The sequence below is a fragment of the Charadrius vociferus genome, unplaced genomic scaffold, assembly GCF_000708025.1.
Source record: "Charadrius vociferus isolate BGI_N301 unplaced genomic scaffold, ASM70802v2 scaffold141, whole genome shotgun sequence".
Lineage (NCBI taxonomy): Eukaryota > Metazoa > Chordata > Aves > Charadriiformes > Charadriidae > Charadrius > Charadrius vociferus.
Window position 1 is genome coordinate 1,567,760 of NW_009647743.1, and position 12,058 is coordinate 1,579,817.

At 40.7% G+C, this 12,058-nt stretch overlaps 1 protein-coding gene across 1 annotated transcript in view; it reads left to right on the forward strand.

Moving 5' to 3' along the window:
* ASB5 (ankyrin repeat and SOCS box containing 5) overlaps window positions 1-12,058 on the forward strand; it is a 29,456-nt gene that overhangs the window by 17,314 nt on the left and 84 nt on the right. The window contains 7 exon segments of the mRNA XM_009882007.1: window positions 4,632-4,711; window positions 5,811-5,918; window positions 8,005-8,155; window positions 8,291-8,425; window positions 10,493-10,684; window positions 12,017-12,056; window position 12,058. The exon segment at window position 12,058 is cut by the window's right edge and continues 84 nt beyond it. Coding sequence (XP_009880309.1) covers window positions 4,632-4,711; window positions 5,811-5,918; window positions 8,005-8,155; window positions 8,291-8,425; window positions 10,493-10,684; window positions 12,017-12,056; window position 12,058 — 707 coding nt within the window.

Sequence of the window (12,058 nt, forward strand, 5' to 3'; positions counted from 1 at the left end):
TTTTAAACGTACGTTTTAAACTGGGTTTGGGGTTTTTTTTGTTTTTTTTTTTTTTTTGTGGATTGGTTTTTTTTATGACTACACGGCCGACAGGGAATAAAAACAAAAGGATGGGATGACTTGATTTAATGACTTCTACGAAAATTTTTACGTAGTATTTTACCACTGTGGCCTTCCAGTCCCTAAAGGGGGCCGACAGGAGAGCTGGGGAGGACTTTTTACTGGGGCATGTAGTGACAGGACGAGGGGGAATGGCTGTAAACTGGAAGAGGGCAGGTTTAGATTAAACATTAGGAAGAAGTTGTTCACTGTGAGGGTGGTGAGGCACTGGCCCAGGTTGCCCAGAGAGGTTGTTGAGGCCCCATCCCTGGAGGTGTTCAAGGCCAGGCTGGATGTGGCCTTGGGCAACCTGGGCTGGTGGGAGGTGTCTCTGCCCATGGCAGGGGGTTGGAACTGGATGATCTTCAAGGTCCTTTCCAACCCAAACCATTCTATGATTCTGTGATCGTAACTGCAGGGACGATTTGCAGGTAGATGTAAAGGAGTGAAATCTGTAGGAAAACAGGAAGAAAATAACATAATAATGACTTAGAAATGGATCAAAGCCAGAATTGCAAATCCTCGTTTTGGGGGATTTTCACTGCTGAGAATAGTTATCAACCCCCCATTTTAACGACCAAAGAATTGTTTAGGAGATAGTGGAGGCAACAGTGAAGTTATGAAAGAAGAACACAGTTCAGTGTACGGATCCGATAGCATTTGAAACAGGTTTAGAATATTTCTGCTTATTTCTTTTTAAAGTATATTATGAGTAAGTAGTAAACTAACAGATGAACATTTGGCAGTACTTCCCTTACAAATCTATGTACCAATACTTATTTCTGAGGATACAAAACTATATGTCCCATCGTACGGGGTTAAAAAAAGGAGGAGTTTGTCCTGCAGTTCTGACTCGGCTCAAGGTGCTCTTGATTTCACTATCAGTTTTTTCTTCTGCTGAAATTCCAGTTCAGCTGTCTTGGAAGGCAAACACACTTTGAAAAGTTGTTAATGTTAAAAAAAGAAATGTGAAAAATGAACAAAAAGGGCCACTGTCCTTTAGCGTAAGAAAAGAACCTGGCAACTTGGCATGCTCGTACCTCCCGAGCTGTGCTTACTGGAGGGTGAAGGTTGGTATTGCCGCCAGCTGCTGATCCCCTGCCCGACACAGCTGCCCTCTACTAAAAACAGACTAAGCCAGAACAGATTTTTTTTCTTTATTTTTTTATTTTTTTTTTATTTTCCAGATTGAAAGAAATGAGTAGGATTTATAATTGCAATTGGCTGGAAGTGCCATGGGGAGATGGAGATTTAGGTATTGTATGATACTTTGTGATTTATTTTTTTTTGTTAACTTCGCCTGTTAATGCAGTGAATATGTTTATTCTTTCTTGTTGGTGTTTACAAAGCAATGTAGGCTGTCCTTCCTGGTGAACTATACACCAGAGAGCTTGGAACTAACGTGGCTTCTAAATATAGTTGGAGAGACTTTGTATTCAGCATCTGTCAGAGACGACATCGGTAGGGAATTAATGCATTAACAGTTTTGGAATAGCCTGTGCTTGCTAATGCTGCTGTTACAGACAACAACGAAGGAAAAAATCTCCTCGTTTATATTCTTGGTAACGCTTTCCAAGTGAGAGACATAGCAAGGTTGTAGATTAGCAGAAGGCAGCAATCTAGGCAAAGAGTTTATTTCAAGACACCTTCCATGTTTATTTATGATACGTATTTATTTTGAACGTACTCTCGTCCCTGTGGTATTTAATGACGAATTACCATGTTTATTGATAAATCAGTTGGAATGTGAAAGTTTTTTTTTCCAACCTTGGTTTGCACAAAATCTTTCTGCAGCATTTGGCTTACGGATTTTATTTCTAGTAGAGACGATACGAGCATTTTGTATTCAATGGATTTTGCAGAAACAGCTTGCTGCTGGGCGGCCCTGTGTGGAGACGGGGATATGAGGTGGGTCGAGGTGCAAAACAGAATTCACGGTGGGATCTGGCATCGTTTGATTCTCAGATGGCACTGGAGTAATGACATTAACAGACTTGCTTCTGAGCAATCCGAGAGGGAAGGAGGTGAAGGAAGGAAAGGTGGAAAAAAATACTTTTCTCAGATTCTACCTGCATTTTTGTTCCGTTTAGAGTTATACATGCCTGCAAAAATGTCCAAAGTGTGAGTGTATTTAATGGGCATAAAAACTTCACGGCACTTACAATTTTATTAGATGTTTTTCTCTATAATAAAGTGTCTTTTTTTTTTTTTTCCCTGTTAATATAGGAGTAGGATAAAGTGTCAAAAGAAGTTCTCATCTGTAGAGACAGGGGGACAAAATTGCAAAAGCAGCTTCTAAATACAGCTTTTAATTATTTTTGAGGGATTCTTTGCAGCTACCAGCAGGAGAACTTCATGGATCTCATTCATTTGAATGCTGGTTCAGATACTACTGCAGAAGAAGGAAAACATTAGTTAAAATTCTCATGGTGGCTGCACATATCCAACCTCCAAGAGGATAAATATATTTGAGCTTATTGAGATGACAGAGAAAATACTGCTGTTTTGCAAAGATCATGTCACTTTATGATTTCTGAGCTCAGTTTTTGTAGTGTAGTACCCCTTAAAATCCCAATCACTTTGTGTATGGTTTTTTTTAGCTGTTACTCTCACTAGCAGTAAGAATTGCCAAATATTACATTTGATAAAACTAAAGTAAGACATTTAGGGAACGATGTGCGCGCGTGTACATGCCCAGACAGGTGATCAGAGCTTAGTGCAAATAACTCTGAAAGGGAATTGGAAGCAGAGTCTCACCTGTGGTCCATCTGCTCCCAGAGGTGGAAGACTACAGGGAGCTTCACAGAGACTGGATGCTCCGACATAATAGCTATCTCCTTGCATTTGTAAGATCAGGTTTACCAAACTTTAATCTCTGATATTTTTTAACTTCTGTGATCAGCTTTATATAGTCTTATGATAACTTAAATACTCAGTGGTGCTTTTGTTTTGCTGAGGTTTTGATCCGATAGCATCCAGTGGTGCGGAGTTCCACAATGTAGTGTTATGTTCTGTGACAAGATAGAGGCTTACATCTGAGTGAGTGAGTTTATTTTCTCTAACACCTCTAGGAAAATGGAGGTTTTATCACAATTTCCATATTGTGCACTATTTCATAGGTTTTTACCTGCCGTGATTTCTTTTCAGCTTGAGTAGTCTTAACCTTTTTGGCCATTCTTCATGTGATTTGAGGGGGTTATTTATTGTGCTTTCTGACACAGGCTAGCGGTCGGGAGGGCTCAACAGGACACAGAAACACATTCTATTTCTGGTGAGACGGTACCTTAGAGCTGGGACAGTGACTGCCAGTGAGTGAGCAATAGCCTTCTCCTCATTGCCGTGTCACCGACACGCAGTGGGTGGCTTTGCAGGCGCTCCTGGTCCATGGCAAGGGACAGAGTCAAACGCCTTCACAATTGGAGGTTCGGCTGCTGTTGCTGCCAATTCATCAGACTTAGCTAATTCGCTCTACATTTCTGCAGGGATTTTGGGGGACTTGATGTAACTCACATGGGTGATTATATTAGCATTTTACGGTTCCGGTGATTTTCTTCTTGCAGGAGTAAATACCAGTAATTCATAATATATTTGAATGTATCTTCAACGTATTTTGAAGATGGTTTTTCCTTGCACAGTCTCTCAAAGCTTGTTTTGCAAAGTTCTTACGGTAAATTGAGATCAGCTATGCCTGCAGTCCTCTCTGGCTGGAAGACTGGTGGCCAGTCTGCTGGAGGGAAGGGCAGGTTCTTCCCGGGGAGCCCCTGGGTGACTCTGGGACCTGGGTTGGGAGTTGAGAGGGAATGGGATATGTGTGTGAAGACGGGGTTGATGTTGGGTTTCCTTTTTTCTTTTCTTTCCCTTTATTTTTTGGGGGTGATGAAGAAATCAAAATAAGCGCCAAAGCTTTATATTACGCACATCCAACTATTTTTAGCCCTAATAATGTATTAGAGTGAGAACATAGGCTTAATATCATATTTCTACTATAGCACTTTTTTTATTGTGATTCTCCCCGTATTTCTCTCCTTGCACTTGTGTGGTAGCTGCAGAATAATCTCATCATACCCAAGGGTTTCCACATTGATTTTCATATACATCAGCTTTTTCAGGACTTTTTCAGGCAGGTTTATGTCTGTTTTAGGTTCAAATATAAATTTGTTGAATTCTATAGATTTCTATATGCCAGTTGCAAAAATAAGGTATATGATTTTTTTTAAAAAAAATAACCAATGCAAAAATGGAAGTGGGAAATATGGCAATTGATGAATTTATTAAATCAGATTACTGAGATCAGTATATCAATATGTTGTTTTCTGTAGCACATAATCATTTGTTATAGATGTTGGCAGTTAATAGTAGTGCAGTTTTATTGTCTAGAAACTGATCATTTGAAATACAGTCTCTAAAGAGGAAAAATTAATTTCGTAGGACAGTTGACTTCATTCTGTGCATTATATTTTCTGCTTTGCTCTATGCATTCCAAAATCCTTCTAATTCACATGGCTTACTCAATAAATGTTGTTATTATATAGGTTCTTGGGCAGATCGCTCACCTCTGCATGAGGCAGCCAGTCAAGGACGTCTTCTTTCTCTAAAGACTTTATTGTCACAGGTGAAGGCTGTGTTCTTAAAATTGCTTTCATTTTTAATGTTACTTAATTTCTCAGCATAGATTATTAATGCAGATTACATATGCTTTGCTTTTTTCACTTGATTTTTTCAGAGCAATTCACATTTAGGAATTTTCTATATGATAAGATATAAGTTACTATTTAAAATGTTTCTTCTGTGTGTTTTAAAACTTCCCCCCGAAAACAATCTTTACCAAAGCTGTATCTAAATATGTATCAATCTTCCCCTCTTGCATGGTATAAATCAATGTAGTTCCAGTGCTTTAAACCCTCCGGTAAATAGAGCTGGTGAGGAAGATACTTGTTGAGGGGAAGAATCGCTGAAAGATTCTGGGTTTCGCATAGTTGTGATTTAAAATGAATATATTTCATTAATAGCAAAGGCAGAGACCGTAAAACACCAAATTTCAATATTACAGTATTGTGATATTAGCTACTACAATACTGAAAAATTATCCTACAGAATACCTTTGATGAAAGCCAACAGATGCAATTATTAGTTCTTTCAAAATCAAACATCTACTGCAGAAAAAATCAAGGGCTGGGTGATTTTATCAATGCAAGAAGTGTTCTCCTTGCCAAAATTTACGGCTTTAGCTATTTCAGACCTTAAGTCAGAGAATCATAGAATCCCAGGACAGTTCAGACTCAGGGCCCTGTTGAGTTTTAAAGATCACCCGGAGCGGAGATGCCCCAGCCTCTCTGGGCCACTGTTCCAGGGGCTCACTGGCCCCTCAGAGAAATTTTTTTCCATATAACAGATTGGAATCTACCATGTTCCGACTGTGTCTGTTGCCTTTTGTCCTATCCCTGTGCATCGCAACAGTCTGTTTCCGTCTTCTTTATACCCTCTACATCCTATTCCAATTTCTGATTTAAAAAAAAAAGAAGAGCTGACAACTTTTACGCTGTTTGATACATTGATTGATTGAAAGATTCTTTTTATGCTCAGCGAAGATTTATTTATTGCAAGTAGAGTTTTAAGCCTATTTAGAGTATTGTAAACTATTCATTTGAACCGTTGCGTGAGCAGACAACAGCTTTTGTGTGATTTTTGTGTGTCATTCATGTCTTGTTTAGGGGTACAATGTAGACACACTAACAATTGACCAAGTAACTCCACTTCATGAAGCCTGCCTGGGAGATCACGTAGGATGTGCAAGGATCCTTCTTGAAGCAGGAGCAAATGTAAGTTGGGTTTTTTTTGGTTTTTTTGGTTTTTTTATATGAAGTCTAATGCTAACCTTGGTTTAACTGAGAAGGATGTGTTCCTTGATTTTATTTTATTTTTTAATTGGTATTTCTGTCTACTCACCCTGTGGGTTGCACTGCTCTCGTTTAATTACCATAAGCTGCCATCTGAAAGCTAGCAAAGGAAAGTGATGGGTCAAAGAAGCATCATTAGAGAGACGTTAGGTTAAAAGAAAAAAAAACCCAACCAAACAAACCACATTATTATATGTATAAGAGTAGATGTCAAACAGAAGAACAGTCACAGGGAAAACAGATGGGAGTTGGGCAGACACTGAGACAGAGTAATGAGCTGGAGAGAATCTGCTAGCAGTGAGTCACCAGCCTTATTTCATCTCTGAATTTCATTGCATTATTTCTCTTCTGAGATATGGAACGCGTCCCTCTCCTTTGCTGGTTTCCTCTTGCTTTCAGTGGCTTGCAAGAGGCTCTTCTTTTAATCTCCAGAATATCTTTGGTCACACTGCACCTTTGTGCTCTTAAGATTTGTGTGATCCGAGTACAGAAAAGCACCAGCTCTTTTCTGTGCTCCTGAGACAGGCTGGCTGTGTTATCCCGAAACAAAAATGGGACTTCACAGACCACTTTCACTACAATCTCTGCTGACATCAGAGTTCAAAGGCATAGTTTTCCATATCTCTGATCTTTGTGATGGAAATATTTATTGTCCTTACAGTTCAGTTTTGAGAACCGTGTAGAATATGTCTATGTTATTACAGAAAACAAAAATATACATAGATGCTTTCCAAACATAATTCATCTCCACTTCAGCTAGCACAAGGATTCTAAAGATACAAAACTATATATACTATAGACAAAACTATAAGAACAAATTTACTACCTGAATTTTTTTAGTACATTTAATTGTTTTGGTGGGTTTGGGGGGCATAGAAGAGGATAGGCCAGACTTCTGGAAGGAGCCCTCTCCAAATACATGTGTTCCTTCCTTTACATAGAATCACGGAATGGTTTGGGTTGGAAGGGATCTTTAAAGGCCATCTAGTCCCCCCCCCTACCATGAGCAGGGACATCTTCAACTAGATCAGGTTGCTCAGAGCCCCGTCCAACCTGACCTGGAATGTTTCCAGGGATGGGACATCTACAACCTCTCTGGGCAGCCTGGGCCAGGGGCTCAGCACCATCATTGTAAGAAATGTCTTCCTTATTTCTAGTCTAAGTCTTCCCTCTTTCAGTGTAAAGCCATTCCCCCTCGTCCTATCACTCCCCTCCCTGATCCAGAGTCCCTCCCCAGCTCTCCTGTAGCCCCTTTAGGCACTGGAAGGGGCTCTGAGGTCTCCCCTTTTTGGCCTTCTCTTCTCCAGGCTGAACCCCCCCAACTCTCTCAGCCTGTCCTCCCAGCAGAGGCGCTCCAGCCCTCGTGGCATCTTCATGGCCTCCTCTGGCCCCGCTCCCACAGCTCCATGCCCTACCTGTGCTGAGGACCCGAGAGCTTTCGCATCGTTAGCGAATTTGCCAAGTTTCTCTCCTCATTCTCTCACACAGGGAATATTCAATTAACCAGTGAGGTGGTGAGGTTGGTATTACAACAGCGAGCCTGTGCTGTTAGCTTTCTCTCTGTCCTGTGAGATATTGCTCCAACCTGGAGATTAAAACCACAGAAGAAAATGGCAAATAATGTGCACATTCAGTGTAGGGTTTGCATTCTTGACAGAGCTGTGGGGAGAAGAATTTACACCACACAAGGTTTAAATTTCCTGTTTCAATGAAACAAGCTAAGGGCAATGACTTTTGAAGGTTATTTATTGCCCAGATGTTAATGGCTGCTCTTTGGTATTCCGGGTGCATTTTGGTTTTTTTCAACATATTTTAACAGGAATAATAGGAAACTACTTTCAGCTGAGTGGTGTGGTGAGAGGAAGACAGTGGCAGAGGGACCGAGCAGTTAAGCTACGTTATTCTAACCAGTAATATTTTGGTATTTCAATGCAATTTCTAACGATATGCTGTTTGAAAATTTACCTTGCTTTCAGTTCTGTTCTTGAGTAGCTTTTCCATATTCTAGGTGAATGCTACCACAATCGACGGAGTGACGCCTTTATTTAACGCGTGCTCGAGAGGCAGCGCGGCGTGTGCGGAGCTGCTGTTAGAGTACGGTGCCAAAGCGCAGTGGGAGTCCTGCCTGCCCTCGCCGACTCACGAAGCAGCCAGCAGAGGTAAGGAGTTACCTGCTCGACGAACTGGGAGCAGTTGACCGACGTCTCTGGAATAGCGTAAAGCGACGGGCCCGGTTTTGTCTCCGCGAGAGCTTCCTCAAGTTGAGCAAACTGTGCCGCGCTTTGTACCGACAGGTCACAGCGAGTGCCTGGAGGTGCTGATATCCTGGGGGATAGACGTCGACCAGGATCTTCCTCACTTAGGAACACCTCTGTACGTGGCGTGCGTGTCGCAGCAGATCCATTGTATTCGAAAGCTTCTCTATGCCGGTATGTCGTGATTTCAATAAAAATACGCCTCGTTTGTACAATAAGCATACGGTACTCACCTTTGAAGGGGGCTGCGCTCAATCCGGGCAACCAGAACCCTTGCTTGCAGGGCTCTGCTCCGAAGCTTGTTCTGTAATGCACGTTTCCCTATAATAACTTACTATCTCTCTCGTTCGTATCGAGCACATGAGGGGAAAAAGGAGCGAGACCAATAAGAATGGGTGTTCGGAATTTTCAGCACCTGCTACAGCTTTGTAGATGTTCATTTGCTGTAGGAAAAGCGACAAAAATCAGCTTTGACCAATGAATTTTATACAGTAATCATTGAGCTTTCGACAGAACTTTGATTAGCAACGTAGCCCCACCTTTTTTCATTCTTCAGCATGTTCTGATTGATCTTTTTACGAGGTATCGAGGCTGAGCGGCAGAGAGAAGAGGTAAGGTAAAAGGCAATTGATACTAAATTTCACATTATTTATTTAATCAACAGAAAAGAGATGTTGGTGGCTCAGCACAAGCCCCGGGACACAATCGGCATAGCTAAAGGATCATTTGCTGTCTTTCAAGTAATGAGATACGGGGCTTTTGTGTCCTGCAGAACAATGAATGAAGAAAAAAATAATATGAATAATGAGACTTGCTGTCATTGCACCAGAATTGTTTTTCTACTTAATTGCAGGTTATTTAGAACTTAAGCAGTTAAATTGTTTCTCATTAAGTCAGTCTCCCTGTATGATTAACTGTCCTATGTCATGATTTTTATGTTGAAGAACCACAGAAGTATAATCAGCATATTTTGGGATTCAAATACTACCATACATTAAAAACAGTAACAGAAGGGCATATTCTACATTCCTTGGGTGCCCTGAGGGAGAAAAGCAGATGTAAATTGAAAATATAAGTAACTACTCAGGTCAATCGGAATGTTTCCGTATTTGATCAGTTTATGAGTGTGTGTTAGAAGCTGAAAAGCAAATAGACGCTGCAATAGGCCAGAGAACGAGACTGTGGAAGTATTCTCAAAGTGTTAATGCTGAGAAGAGTTATTCAGACTTCAAATCTAATTGCTAGGCCTGGGATCTCATTCAATTATTTTGCTGAAATGGGAATTAAAAAGGCGAAAATTGTTGATTCAGGGGGAAGAGTTGGTACAGAAGCCAATTTTTGGGGTCGCGGAATCAGTAAAGCTTTCTTAAGAAATCTGGGGTTTTCCTCTGCTAGAATAGTCTAGAAAAGTGTTGGGGCAAAGCCAGTTTTGGGGGACTAACGCTTTGCCTGTAAGGGAAATTCTTCCACACCGGCTAGTGTCGTTTAACTCTTGTGTGGATAATTTTTTCTTGAATATGAATGCGTTATTGCAAATTCATTTAGTCCATTTTAATTTAAAATAAATTAGCAATTCCTTATTAATACAAAGGTGTATTAATTAGAATTCTGTGGATCAGGAAAATTAATGGTTTGGGGTTTTCTCCCTATTAGCTTTCCTGACTGCGAACCCCACCTTAATTAAAATTAAGTCGTCCGTTACAGAAAAATCCTTGATGAAGGTTGGACGGGATGGGAATCTGTTTCAAACCCTTCGCCAGCTTTAACACATGAAAAACTACAAAGTGTCCCAGTCAAGATTCCCTCTTGAGTTGGGGTACTTACAAAAATAGAAACACTAAACTTCAGTTAAGTCATCCTTTGTAAAGACTTAAATAGGGAAAGTTTATTTCTATGTAGTGCAAATTTTCTTAAACTTGTACAAAATCGACTTTTTTATAATTAGGGCAACAATGATGCTCACGTGACCTCATTTGGTTTTTCTTTTCCTTTTTAGAAAGTATTTGCCTTCAAAATCTAGTTGTGCTTAGGTAATACAACCTAGGATAAGTGTATGGGTTCAAAAATAACCACCGACACAATTAGCTATAGTGCTGTGCAATAAAATGAATGAAGTGGCTAAATTCCCTGCGGCGTTCTAGGGCAGTGGGGGTTTTTTGTTTCTTTTGTAACATCATCTTTGCTCAATGCCAATGTTAATTAATCTCTTCTTACGTCTCTTTATGTGCCTCTACCCACCAGGTGCCAACGTGCAGAAAGGAAAGCATTTGGAGACTCCGCTCCACGCGGCTGCCCAGCATTCGAGTACCGAGATCGTAAACCTACTCCTCGAATTTGGGGCGGACATAAATGCCAAAAATACAGATTTTGAGAGGCCTGTTGATTTAGCTGCTCCGAGCAGTTTAGTGGAGAGACTGCTGCTCCTCCACGAAGGTAAGTTTTACACCTGTGTTTTTACAACTTGTATTTTTAAACCCCACCCACCAAAAAAAACCCCCAAACAACCCGTGTTGTAGAAGCTAAGGGTGTGCTTTATGAAATGAATGTATTAACATCCAGGTAAATTCCTTTCTAACTATAAAAATACCCGGTAATATTTAGTCTCAGGCCAGAGCTTGTTGACCAGGCAGCATCAGAATTTATACAAGCTGAAAAAGTACCATCTTATGTTTATTAGGTGCTTACGCAATTAGACATTAAAGCTACTTTTTAATTGGCTGTTACAGACCTTGTTAAAAAGCAACAGAATATTTCAATTTCAGATTAAAATATAGATGTAGCTTTGGCCAGCTGTCCCAGCATTTTTAAAAATACATTTTTAAGTGCATATAAAGCACTTTATTTTGATTGCAGGCAAAAAGTATAACAAGTTTCATTTTCTAAATTTTCTTCACTGCATTTGTAAGTACCTGAGAAATAGGAGTCGATGCTTAAGAGTCCCTGAAAACTCTTAAAGGTCCGTCGACTTAGAGAATATCCCAAAGGGAACTGGATGTGTTCAGACTGACTTAGGTAGAGCGTAAAAATAAGCCACAAGACAAAGGTAGGAAATAAGCAGAGAAACTATTGCACTGACTGTTGGCATCTTGTTCGAGGTGAACTGACAAGGAGCACTGATTAATTAAATTAAACATCTCTGGAGTCTGAATGCGGTTAAAAACCCCACCCTCGAAAAACAGTTGGTTATCACAACAATACCGCGTTTTAGCAGGATTTTTAAAAGCCGCAGCCAAGACGTCGAAAGACACGCATTGGCATGAGACGCGCGTGTGTTGGTTCTGAGGGAGTGGGGAGGGACAAAGGCGGCGTCACGAGCTGCTGAGACCGCCACACGCGGTCCGGGGTCTTGGGGCATTTTCCCTGGGTCGTCTTGTCATAGTGGTGCGTTGCTGGTGCAGCTTGCGGTGCCGTAGCGCGCGTTTCACCTGTTCTAGGAGTAAATAAAGTAATAATCATAATAAAAAATACAAACCCCAAACCAAAACCTTTGCAGTTCTCAAAGTTGTTGACAACAGATATTTTCTGGGAGCAGGTTTTTCTCTCTAAAAACACACATCGTCTGCTGGCCTGACCTTGCTTTTGTGAATATTTCCCTGATTATTAACAAGGTTTATCTTTGAGGGCAAAAAGGCAAGGAAGGAACGGGATAAATTTACAAAATGCGAACATTTCTTTTCGATATCCCATTATTGCCCCAGAGTGTTGTAAAACAAAGTACTGGCTTTTCTAGTTGTTCGATTAAACTCCTTTCTTTTTCGTTTGCAGCCACACCGTCTTCTCTTTGTCAGCTCTGCCGTCTCTGCATCC